Raw genomic sequence first — 13,690 nt, forward strand, 5'->3', positions numbered from 1 at the left:
ATTAATTTTAGTCCCTGTTTGGGACTATTAACTTTAGGTTCTGTCCATCTGTGCATTTGGAGTCATTTTTCAGACATGCTTTGACCGCATTCAAATTCAACACACAGACTATGACTTGCATATGAGCATCAATTTGGCTGACTGGCGGCCATTTTCGTCCTCAAAATTACCAAATTCTTAAATGTGTTCGGGCCATATTCCTCAGAGATGCATGAACAGGGTCATTTCATTCAAATCTTGTTTCATGATCATGCATAATGATTTTAACAAAAATGGTTGACTGTTGGCCATTTTGGTTTTGTTCATGTCCATCATTAATATATTGCCTGATTCAGTTTAAAAATTGCCTAAAAGTACTGTACCGGTACTCTAAGGTACCGCTGACTGTGCTGGAATTCGGCATTTAATCCAGAATGGATTTTGTGTAATGTTTTAACTTATATACAAATGTTTTAGTAACCAGCACTTAGCCAGTGGTTATAGTCATATCATGTATCCAATGTTACATTATTAGGCTGCACTCAGAGAAGACATCAATGTCATGCAGTTGAAACTCTCAAAAGCTGAGGCAACTATTAGCTTTGAGAAAGACAGACTTCGGAAATTGAAAGAACATCGAAATGAATTGGAATCTAAAACACATTCCCATGAATACAAAACACAGGCTTTACAAGACCAGTTGAACCAGTATCAGGTAAATATCCATTAGAAACACAATATGCCATGTGATAATTACTTGAGGTGTGACCCTGAATGCCATGATCTGTATAACCCTGAGTGCCAGGATGTGTGACCCCGAGTGCCAGGATGTGTGGCCCGAGTGCCATGATGTGTATAACCCTGAATGCCATGATGTGTATAACCCTGAATGCCATGATGTGTATAACCCTGAATGCCATGATGTGTATAACCCTGAATGCCAGGATGTGTATAACCCTGAGTGCCAGGATGTGTAACCCTGAGTGCCTGGATGTGTATAACCCTGAATGCCATGATGTGTATAACCCTGAGTGCCAGGATGTGTGACCCTGAGTGCCAGGATGTGTATAACCCTGAATGCCAGGATGTGTAACCCTGAGTGCCTGGATGTGTATAACCCTGAATGCCATGATGTGTATAACCCTGAGTGCCAGGATGTGTGACCCTGAGTGCCAGGATGTGTATAACCCTGAATGCCATGATGTGTATAACCCTGAATGCCATGATGTGTATAACCCTGAATGCCAGGATGTGTATAACCCTGAATGCCATGATGTGTATAACCCTGAATGCCATGATGTGTATAACCCTGAATGCCATGATGTGTATAACCCTGAATGCCATGATGTGTATAACCCTGAATGCCATGATGTGTATAACCCTGAGTGCCAGGATGTGTGACCCTGAATACCATGATGTGTATAACCCTGAATGCCATGATGTGTATAACCCTGAATGCCATGATGTGTATAACCCTGAATGCCATGATGTGTATAACCCTGAGTGCCAGGATGTGTATAACCCTGAATGCCATGATGTGTATAACCCTGAGTGCCAGGATGTATAACCCTGAATGCCATGATGTGTATAACCCTGAATGCCATTATGTGTATAACCCTGAATGCCATGATGTGTATAACCCTGAATGCCATGATGTGTAACCCTGAGTGCCAAGATGTGTAACCTTGAGTGCCATGATGTGTGTAACCCTGAATGCCATGATGTGTATAACCCTGAATGCCATGATGTGTATAACCCTGAGTGCCAGGATGTATAACCCTGAATGCCATGATGTTTATAACCCTGAATGCCATGATGTGTATAACCCTGAGTGCCAAGATGTGTATAACCCTGAGTGCCAGGATGTGTGACCCTGAATGCCATGATGTGTGACCCTGAATGCCATGTGTATAACCCTGAATGCCATGATGTGTATAACCCTGAATGCCATGATGTGTATAACCCTGAATGCCATGATGTGTATAACCCTGAATGCCATGATGTGTATAACCCTGAATGCCATGATGTGTATAACCCTGAATGCCAGGATGTGTATAGCCCTGAATGCCAGGATGTGTATAACCCTGAATGCCATGATGTGTATAACCCTGAATGCCATGATGTGTATAACCCTGAATGCCATGATGTGTATAACCCTGAGTGCCAAGATGTGTAACCTTGAGTGTCATGATGTGTGTAACCCTGAATGCCATGATGTGTATAACCCTGAATGCCATGATGTGTATAACCCTGAGTGCCAGGATGTATAACCCTGAATGCCATGATGTGTATAACCCTGAATGCCATGATGTGTATAACCCTGAGTGCCAGGATGTGTGACCCTGAATGCCATGATGTGTATAACCCTGAATGCCATGATGTGTATAACCCTGAGTGCCAGGATGTGTGACCCTGAATACCATGATGTGTATAACCCTGAATGCCAGGATGTGTATAACCCTGAATGCCATGATGTGTATAACCCTGAATGCCATGATGTGTATAACCCTGAATGCCATGATGTGTATAACCCTGAATGCCAGGATGTGTATAACCCTGAATGCCAGGATGTGTATAACCCTGAATGCCATGATGTGTATAACCCTGAATGCCATGATGTGTATAACCCTGAATGCCATGATGTGTATAACCCTGAATGCCATGATGTGTATAACCCTGAATGCCATGATGTGTATAACCCTGAATGCCATGTGTATAACCCTGAGTGCCAAGATGTGTAACCTTGAGTGTCATGATGTGTGTAACCCTGAATGCCATGATGTGTATAACCCTGAATGCCATGATGTGTATAACCCTGAGTGCCAGGATGTATAACCCTGAATGCCATGATGTGTATAACCCTGAATGCCATGATGTGTATAACCCTGAGTGCCAGGATGTGTGACCCTGAATGCCATGATGTGTATAACCCTGAATGCCATGATGTGTATAACCCTGAATGCCATGATGTGTATAACCCTGAATGCCATGATGTGTATAACCCTGAATGCCATGATGTGTATAACCCTGAATGCCATGATGTGTATAACCCTGAATGCCAGGATGTGTATAACCCTGAATGCCAGGATGTGTATAACCCTGAATGCCATGATGTGTATAACCCTGAATGCCATGATGTGTATAACCCTGAATGCCAGGATGTGTATAACCCTGAATGCCATGATGTGTATAACCCTGAATGCCATGATGTGTATAACCCTGAATGCCATGATGTGTAACCCCGAGTGCCAAGATGTGTAACCTTGAGTGTCATGATGTGTGTAACCCTGAATGCCATGATGTGTATAACCCTGAATGCCATGATGTGTATAACCCTGAATGCCATGATGTGTATAACCCTGAGTGCCATGATGTGTATAACCCTGAGTGCCATGATGTGTGACCCTGAATGTCATGATGTGTATAACCCTGAATGCCATGATGTGTATAACCCTGAGTGCCAAGATGTGTAACCTTGAGTGCCAGGATGTACAACCCTGAGTGCCAGGATCTGTGACCCTGAGTGCCAGGATGTGTGACCCTAAGTGCCAGGATGTGTGACCCTGAGTGCCAGGATGTGTGACCCTGAGTGCCAGGATGTGTAACCCTGAGTGCCTGGATGTGTATAACCCTGAATGCCATGATGTGTATAACCCTGAATGCCAGGATGTGTATAACCCTGAATGCCATGATGTGTATAACCCTGAATGCCATGATGTGTATAACCCTGAATGCCATGATGTGTATAACCCTGAATGCCATGATGTGTATAACCCTGAATGCCAGGATGTGTATAACCCTGAATGCCAGGATGTGTATAACCCTGAATGCCATGATGTGTATAACCCTGAATGCCATGATGTGTATAACCCTGAATGCCAGGATGTGTATAACCCTGAATGCCATGATGTGTATAACCCTGAATGCCATGATGTGTATAACCCTGAATGCCATGATGTGTATAACCCTGAATGCCATGATGTGTATAACCCTGAATGCCATGATGTGTATAACCCTGAGTGCCAGGATGTGTGACCCTGAATGTCATGATGTGTATAACCCTGAATGCCATGATGTGTATAACCCTGAGTGCCAGGATGTGTAACCCTGAGTGCCAGGATGTACAACCCTGAGTGCCAGGATGTGTGACCCTGAGTGCCAGGATGTGTGACCCTGAGTGCCAGGATGTGTGACCCTGAGTGCCAGGATGTGTGACCCTGAGTGCCAGGATGTGTGACCCTGAGTGCCAGGATGTGTAACCCTGAGTGCCTGGATGTGTGACCCTGAGTGCCAGGATGTGTGACCCTGAATGCCAGGATGTGTGACTTCATTTGTGAATGTATCCTTCCATGTAGTTGGGACACATTAACACACTACGACTACAAAATGCTGCATGGTAAGCAATGTAGGGGTAAATATTAAAATTAAAACATCTTCTATTTTCAGCTTGAAGTGTCATCACTAAAGAGGCAACTTGACAGTCAACAGGAGCATTGGTCGGAGAAGAATAAATTTCTATCATCTGAACTTGCACACAAAAGGTAAAAGATTTATTTTATTGGTATTGAGATGGTCTTACATCTAAAGCTTACCCACCAATACATTAGGACAAATGTTGTATTATTTCAGTTCAATGTTATGAACACAAAATTGTGTTTTTCATGGAAACAAGAATATCCTGAAGAGGATTGCGGTGGAAGCAGTTGACAGTGAACTTGGTAATATCAGATACATTGTTTCTATTATATTAAATCCTTGTTATTCTGTAATTGTTTCTTAACAGTGATACTTTTGAGAGTGAGCGTAGACAATTAGCGGATCAAGTAAAACAGCTTACTGCAGAGTTAGACAAAATGAGGTAAGATTTCAGATCCCATTAGTGCTGATGTATGTCTAATTTATATTTATTCAAATAGAAAATCAGTTTGTAACCATTGATTTTTTATTTGAGGATATCTGCAACAGTAGTTAATTTTTCATTTAAAATAGTAACTGATGACATTAGTGTCACAAATTACAATGTTTGTGGAGTTGTACCCCACCCTCACAGAGTTTGTGCAGTTGTACCCCACCCTCACAGAGTTTGTGGAGTTGTACCCCACCCTCACAGAGTTTGTGGAGTTGTACCCCACCCTCAGAGTTTGTGCAGTTGTACCCCACCCTCACAGAGTTTGTGCAGTTGTACCCCACTTTATCTACTGCTGTTCCCTTCTGGTTCTGACATAATTAACATATTAACTCATAAATTTGAATTTGCTGTAGAAACTGAATGTTAACAGAGAGAATTAGATGTGAATGTTCACTGCTTGTTTGCACAATCAGTCTGCTTCTATATGAGCTCACATATATATGTCTGTGTATACTATTTCTGATATTGTACATTAACCAACTATTAATTGCTTTCATGTTACCTGTTTCAGGGAGCAAGTAACAAAGAAATCACATGATGTATTGAAAGTAAAGCGAGAATTGGGAGAAGTATCACTTGAAAAAGAGGAATTACAGACACGACTCAGTCAATCCCAAGAAAGGTTGACGTCAAAAGAGAGACTACAGCAACACAGGTGAAATCTAATTATCTGAGATTTTTACATATTTCATATTGTTGTATGTATATGTTGTCAATAATAAAAGCATTTAAAGTCAGTTATTGCATGATAACTGGTCACAAATAGATGTGAAGGAAATAAATTATTTGTTTGTATTGGAACAAATTGCTCCTCATCATTAGATATAACTCAAGTAGCCAGTTGGAATTAGTCAATATCAATATTATGGAATATTGCTGGAACTAACTCAATGTAAGCCCTCTCTCAGTGACCTTCCAATGACTTTTGTAACCAGTGACAACAGGTCTCCCTAACGTCACAGTAGAGGCACTCGAAGCAGACAAATTTATCTCACAGGTTCGGGTTATGGCATGGACAGCTTCACTATATTTACCAGTGCAAGGAAGGTGTATGACCAAACACACATGGAGTAGTTTCTCACAAAAAATGATTTAATAAATAACAACAAAAAATTGCACACTGGCTAACTATATACAACATCAATATAAGTTAGCCTAAAGCAGCAAAAGGTATACAACAGACTACTTAGTAAATTCAAAATAGAAAATACTAAATGCCCAATTCAATTTCTCCTATCAGTAACAGGAATCCACTCAAAATTTACAACTTACCACAATGTCAGTAAGTATAAAAATTTAGTACTCTCCCTTTAACAAATAGGCCAAACATAAGAATAGTTAAAGGGGTCTACGTAAGATATACCACAGAACAATCTATGTTTAGTTCTCAAAACAGGAATAGGTAACAAACGCAATAGTAATACGGTTTATGCTCCCTAACGCTTAAACGCACAAACCCGTATAACAACAATTTGTAAATGCTAAGTAGCCAGATTCATTGAACAATCAAGAGAAAATCACTATAAATGCAACAAGTTATTCATTGAATCCGGTACTCCCGAAACTCTTCACTGATAGTGTACTCTATAGGGCAGTAAATTCAAAGGACGATAAAATACATAAAATGTCGTAGCAAAAATTAAAATTATACGCTTCCATAAAAACAACTCATACGGGGAAATTACTAAGGAACCTTAGATTATAAAACATATGGCATGCACTATCTAAATGGGTCCAACTGAAGTTTTTATGGACACAGTATACGGGACTCACGTATCTTCAACGGCGGTTCTGTCGGTCCACAAACTTGATTTCTTCGTGCACAATAAACGATGCTTGAAAAACTTCAAAAGATCCGGAATTTCTGTCACATCCACGCTGAGTTTCTCTGCAGCTTGATTATTGAGTTTCCGAGCACATAGTCCGTCAAAAATGTAGAAATATTCAAAATGTTCCGGAGACTTCTTGTCGCACGTCAGCTCACAACATCCGCCATAACAACCGCCTGCCTCCGTCTCGCTCTTAGGTAGGCTCGTACCAATTGCAAGAAGGCCGGGAGACCAATCTAAAATCCCTGCAACTCTAAATATTTAAACCCTAACTACGAAATTTATATCATCTAAAATTATAATAATACTATAAAATAATACAACCTATGGAGCAAAAAAAAACAACGCGCTGACACAATACAAAGTCATTAGCGGTGCGCAGCAAAACCCTCTAAAAAAAAAAACTGGTCATGCCCTACGCGTGTTGAAATCATGACGTCACTCACATAGCAACTTTCCAAGACCAACTTGTCAACAAAAGTCACGCCGTTCAGCCCATACTGCGTCAAATTAGAACACACTCATAAATTTTATAACACAAGAAAATTCCCTATCAAAATAGCATGGTAATGAACAAAAAAAATACTGCTTACTCCTAGGAATATACAAGACAAATATTTAAATAACTCAAAATATAAATATAACTCAAAAACTAGGTCACCGACGTAATTTATGCAAATTATCCTTGACACCAGAAAGATCTTCAAAACAAAAACGTGCTGGTTAATACAACTCAATGCTGACTAAATAATAAAAATGAGGGTCTCGTTCACAATACAAAATGAACTACTCTAGGTGATTTTAACCCAATCATGTGTGGCCTACCTACACTAATATCCTCATTTGAGGACAAAAAATTAACCCCATGGGTCTAACACCCATTGGCGCAACTCGACAGAAGTCGTGGTTACATCAACATCTCCCAATATTTTTTTCATTCTGTCAGAAGTTTTGATGACATGGATTTACAAGATGGGTTACCAAACAGCAGAAGAAGCAGTATTGAACTTGAATTTGATTTACACAAAGAATTACAAAACAGGTTAGTCTGAACAAACTGAATTGCTTATGGATTTTGTCAGGAGTTTCCAATTATTTGTTTTTTCCTTTGAGTAACTTTTGTGAATGTTTGTGGTGTATTACAGACCTGCATCCCATTCTAGGATCTATAATCACTATCATCAACAACCTCCATCTGGCTTGTCAAGGTGAGAATCATTCCAAATTCCTCACTGCTTTGATTATCCCATAATTCATAGTGTTTGTTTTATCACATCCATAGCTCCACAATGTCATGTGATACTTGACAGATCAAATGTGCATAGTTTGACGTCATATACTACTAATTCATTGTATATAAGAAGGTTGTCTGGAGCATTCAGGTTTCAGGGCCACTCAACATGGTTCAAGTAGACACGCTCATTTTCAAAAAAGTAGTCAATCATACAAAGAAAAAATTGGATAAAATTGAATGATATGGTAATTGTGAACCATGTAATGACAGTATAACTAGTGGAGAGCTTCTGTTTCACTTATAAACTAATATTAATCATTGAAGTCATTACTATTTGTTTACAGATTTGAAGTTGAACAGATGCTTTTGGATCTGAGCAGACAAATTCAAAAACAACTGGATCAACAAAAAGATGTACTGAAAAATCAAAGTGGAGCAGATGAAAATAAAAAGGTAATATCAAGGTTTAATGAGATGAAGATATTGATACATGTACTTGGTGTATATGTACCTTGGGTAGACCTCTCTTAGATTCGTTTATTCCGTGATGATAACTTCAATTCTCTAATTTGGTTGAATATTTTTGTCATTTTTGGTAAAAAGTGATATTTTCCACTTCTTGTTAAAAACTGCAAGTCTGATTGCTTTGATATCGTATATATAGGTACTACATATAGATCTCTCTCAAATTTTTGATGAATGTTTTTGGTAAAAAGTGATATTTTTATATTCTTGTTAAAAACTGAGTTCGAATATTTTGATGTTATACATATTGCTACCTCAGGTAAACCTCACTTAGATTTGTTCATTTTGTAATGATATCTTCAATTTTGATAAATATTTTTGTCATTTTTGGTGAAAAGTGATATTTTCGAATTTTTCTAATGATATCTTTAATTCTTTAATTGACATGTGCATTGCTAACAGCAGAGCTATCTCAGCCGACAGGCCTATCTGCTTTATTGTTTTGAACATCAAAGGGCTAGAAACAAATCCTCTCTCCGACGGCATCCGTCCCGTGTCCTGGGTAATGTTTTCCTTTAAACGACTTCTTCTTTAAAAGTACTTGACCAATTACACTCATATTTGTACCAAAGGTACTTGGGGGTGGTCCTCTGTCAGATTTGTCATTTTCGGTAAAAAATTTTATTTTCGACAACTAGTCCAAAACTGCAAGTCCAAATGCTTTCATATTTCCAGCAAAGGTACGTGGGGTGGTCTCCTGTCAGATTTGTTAAATTTGTGTCAAAATATGCAAATTTGGATTTTTAGCGGATATGTTTGTCATTTTTGGTAAAAAAATTTATTTTCGACAACTAGTTTGAAACCAAAAGTCCAAATGTTTTCATATTTCCAGCAATGATACGTGGAGTAATGATGTTTGTTCAATGAAATGCACTATCCTTATCAACACTATGAAAGTTCATAATTGCAACTGCAAGCAACTGTAACTTAGTATAAAGGAGGGAATCACGCAAATAAACTGGCTCCATTTTGTATCATGTCTATAATTATTTGGCACTAATGCTGACAGTCACTGAAAACTGGACAGAGAGTTTTCATTGACAATGTTTTGTACACTTGTACATTGCAGCTAGCTCAGCTAGAGAATGATTTGTCAATGGAGAAAGCGTTCCGAGCTGTGGAAAAACTACAAATACAGGCATTACATGATGAGATGAATGGTTTACGACAACATCTACAGAACATTAGGAAGTCTAGAGATACCCTGGCATCTGAAAGGTATGCACATTATGAGGTCATTAGCATGCAGTCCATCGTGGGATTGGGTCTGAACTGCTGTAAACAGGGTTTTAAATGACCCCCATCACCCCTTCTATTGTGGAATCCACATCTATTGCTTATTGTCATAGCAACACTTATTATAAATCTTAATAGGATATTTTCTTTTTTAATTACAGGAATCAGCAACGAGTATTGACTAGGATGGATGAAATAAACAATTTAATTGCCCAGTCACATACCCGTGCCCAAACCATGGCGTTCACCAGTATGGGGGTATCAGTGTTAGACAATCCTATTATGAGAATGAATTCCAGAGAATTTATACAACATTTACAGTCAGAGTCACCATTCAAAACACAATTCACGGAGTGAACGTCTAAAAACACAGTAGAAATACTAAAATACTGTGCTCCTATTATTCTAATATTAAATATTAAAATATTAACCAATGGTAACATCTTTAGAAAGCAAAGTGTTCCTTGAACAACATCTGTCTTGTAACATATGCGTGATGTTTACTCCGTGCATGTGAAAAATATAATTTGATCTCACTTATAGTTGGTTTAACCAATCTGAGTGGAGAGTGTGAATGTTAACCAATCCGAGAGGAGAGTTTGAATGTTAACCAATCAATGTGCAGTTGAGAATTGTGCCTCAGTTTTCAACTTTGGAGATGTTGATTGAAGTATTATGGGATATTTTGTATTTTTTTACGCCAGGCTTTAGTACATACATAAAGGGCTTCCATTCATGTACAAATATGAGTTTAGAGAGAATTACAACTGTTGTGTTATACTCTGTGATTTATATAATTTACATATATTATATTTCACATTTACATAAAAACTATAGTTATGGAATGTCTTCTATTTAAGTGCATGTAAGCAAGATGTATTATTCATATCAAAAATAACTTTCATAACTTTAAGTGGCTGTGCCCCCATAATATTTTTTATACTAGAATAAAAGCAATTCTCAGTAAGTTATCCAGAATGTATTTAAATTAAGTTTTCATAAAATATCAAATTTTTACATCTGATTTGTGGAAAAAGTGCTTTCATTAAACTTTGATATAAGGATTCCTGCAGCTGTGTACCAGTAATACAATTGTATTAATTATTGAAATGTATTTAAGCACACCTATCTTAGTTAAAAATATTAACATATATTACTATATTTCCCTATATTCAGTGACTTATGGTATTTATGATTATTGAACTCTGACATCAAAATAGTGAAAACCAAAGCCAGTAAAGCCAAAATTATGTTTCATCTTAGAGCATTGTTGTGTTCACTTGGTGCATTCAAGACAGAATATACCATAAATTAGGAGACTTACTTCTTCATGTGTGTCAATGCAGTAATGTGATAAGCATAGTGTTTCCTATCACATGTATATACATAACAAATATAAACAGAACTTATTGTAATATTTAATTGCATGATTCAGACGAGATCTTCCATCAATTAATTGCGAATATGTATTTGTGATTTAAACCTTAGGTTAGTTTAAAATTTTAAAAGTCAAATCAAATTTCTATGTATTTTCTAACAATGCCACTGCATTGTACTAATATATTTTTATACTATTTATTGTACCCATGTTGTCATGTGACACGTCTTTCTGATGTAACAACTTATAGTTCTCATCTTGCACAGTTTTATCATTTCAATCTTCCTGGCTGATGTATGTACATGGTCTATTTAGTAACTCCCATAATGCATTGCAAATTGATGTAAACCATGATAAATTTAGTGATAATTTTTGGTGTTTGGTCATGGTGAATCCTTCAAAAATAATCCTGATATTTCTGACTTAATTTTTCAGTTTACGTTTACAGTGATTGTACCATGCTATAAATAACTGACTAATCATAATGGATTGTCTGAATGCTATAAACAACTGACCAATCATCATGAATTATTGTGTGCATGCTATAAATAACTGACCAATCAAGATGAACTTCTGAATTACACACTTATTTACTTATTATACTTTTACTGTAACATGGAGTGTGTAAATGAACGGTGGGTGCAACAATAAAATAACTAACTTGTGTAATATTGCATGTAAATAATTGTATTTATTATGATATTTCCTATGCAAATTGGATTAACGCATCGCCTTCTGATTGAAAGCCACTGTAGATCGCTGAAATAAATGGTGAAAATGGCATCAGTAAGCAATGTGTCAAAAGAAGTAAAAGCTGAGATAATTTATACTGAGGAGAACTAATAAATGTATCTGTTTTTATTACATTACGTTGTCTTGTTATTTTTGCAAAAAGATGTCAGTGATAAAGATGCATACAAGAAGACATTGATTTGGAGCAGTCCAAAAGCACCTGACAATATTCATTTGTTTATTATGTACTATCATAGAGATCCATTATGTTGCATGACAGTACAGTGTTGGTGCCAAATACAACTTTTTAAACCCAGATTTTTGTAATAATTCAAAACAAAAGGTCAAATGTATAATCATTGTCTCTTTTTGTCACTTTACATTTTTATCGTAAACAAATATTCAGGTCACTAGGATTTATACTACCAATTGGGATGAGTTGGATTTGTGTTTTAGTAGCTCGTATGATTCCCAGTTTAAAAAAAGATGGATGTCTACTTGATTATATTTCCTCACCCGACTACTAGAGGATGTTTGGGCATAATTCACCTTGTCCATCCAATCAGAACTATTACTGTATAATTTTTTGTGAAACTCTGAGACTCACAAATCTTTTTAATTCTCTGAGAATTTTGTAAAAGACAACCTATGACCTATCAGAACAGGAAAATGAATAATGATTCTTCCCAATACCTGATTCAAGTATATCCGAAACCAGCTCTGCTCATACAGTATCATTTTTTGGATTCACAATTGAATCAATGGTATAAATGCCAGGTGAATAGTAGTCTCCATCATGATCATGAGAATACAGAAACTGAAACTGTCCAATTGCACCATTAGGTGGTGGAATGTCTGCAACATTTGGTGGTGGGAGTGTCAACATCATTTGGTGGTGGGAGTATCTACACCATTTGGTGGTGGGAGTGCCTGCACCATTAGGTTATAAATAAATAGCTATTTTTAATAGTTATTTAGGACTACGATTACCAAATATTATCTTCAATATATGCACCATTAGGTGGTGGGAGTGTCAACAGCATTGGGTGGTGGGAGTGTCAACAGCATTTGTTGGTGGGTGTGTCTGCACTATTTGGGAGTAGGAGTGTCTACACCATTTGGTGGTGGGAGTGTCTGCACCATTTGATGGTTGATGTCTCCACCATTTGGTGGTGGGAGTGTTTACACCATTTGGTGGTTGGAGTGTCTGCACCATTTGGTGGTTGATGTCTGCAGCATTTGGTGGTGATGTTAGTGTCTGCACAATTTGGTGATGTGAGTGTGTGCACCATTTGGTGGTGTGAGTGTGTGCACCATTTGGTGGTGGAGTGTCTGCACCATTTGGTGGTGGGTGTGTCTGCAGCATTTGGTGGTGGGAATGTCTGCAGCATTTGGGGGTGGGAGTGTCTGCAGCATTTGGTGGTGGGAGTGTCTGCACCATTTGGGGGTGGGTGTGTCTGCAGCATTTGGTGGTAGGAGTGTCTGCACCATTTGGTGGTGGGAGTGTCTGCACCATTTGGTGGTGGGAGTGTCTGCAGCATTTGGTGGTTGATGTCTGTACCATATGGTGGTTGATGTCTGCAGCATTTGGTGGTGGTTGATGTCTGCAGCATTTGGTGGTGGGAGTGTCTGCACCATGTGGGGGTGGGAGTGTCTGCACCATTTGGTGGTTGATGTCTGCACCATATGATGGTTGATGTCTGCAGCATTTGGTGGTGGGAGTGTCTGCACCATGTGGGGTGGGAGTGTCTGCACCATTTGGTGGTTGATGTCTGCACCATTTGGTGGTGGCAGTGTCTGCATCATTTGGTAGTGGGAGTGTCAACAGCATTGGGTGGTGGGAGTGTGTGCATCATTTGGTAGTGGGA

At 38.3% G+C, this 13,690-nt stretch overlaps 1 protein-coding gene across 6 annotated transcripts in view; it reads left to right on the plus strand.

The window, feature by feature from the left end:
* LOC102802260 (uncharacterized) overlaps positions 1 to 11,956 on the plus strand; it is a 60,908-nt gene extending 48,952 nt beyond the window's left edge. For 5 of the 6 annotated variants that reach the window (XM_085507234.1, XM_085507237.1, XM_085507239.1 and 2 more), the window contains 9 exons: positions 515 to 694; positions 4,426 to 4,520; positions 4,763 to 4,837; positions 5,400 to 5,543; positions 7,664 to 7,759; positions 7,863 to 7,925; positions 8,296 to 8,404; positions 9,546 to 9,694; positions 9,874 to 11,956. In XM_085507234.1, coding sequence (XP_085363360.1) covers positions 515 to 694; positions 4,426 to 4,520; positions 4,763 to 4,837; positions 5,400 to 5,543; positions 7,664 to 7,759; positions 7,863 to 7,925; positions 8,296 to 8,404; positions 9,546 to 9,694; positions 9,874 to 10,069 — 1,107 coding nt within the window. In that variant the 3' untranslated portion in view covers positions 10,070 to 11,956. The remainder of the gene's footprint in view (positions 1 to 514; positions 695 to 4,425; positions 4,521 to 4,762; positions 4,838 to 5,399; positions 5,544 to 7,663; positions 7,760 to 7,862; positions 7,926 to 8,295; positions 8,405 to 9,545; positions 9,695 to 9,873) is intronic. The other variant, XM_085507236.1, reaches the window with a different exon arrangement.
* Positions 11,957 to 13,690: the final 1,734 nt, after the last annotated feature.

The sequence above is a fragment of the Saccoglossus kowalevskii genome, chromosome 13, assembly GCF_978046115.1.
Source record: "Saccoglossus kowalevskii chromosome 13, keSacKowa6.1, whole genome shotgun sequence".
NCBI lineage: Eukaryota > Metazoa > Hemichordata > Enteropneusta > Harrimaniidae > Saccoglossus > Saccoglossus kowalevskii.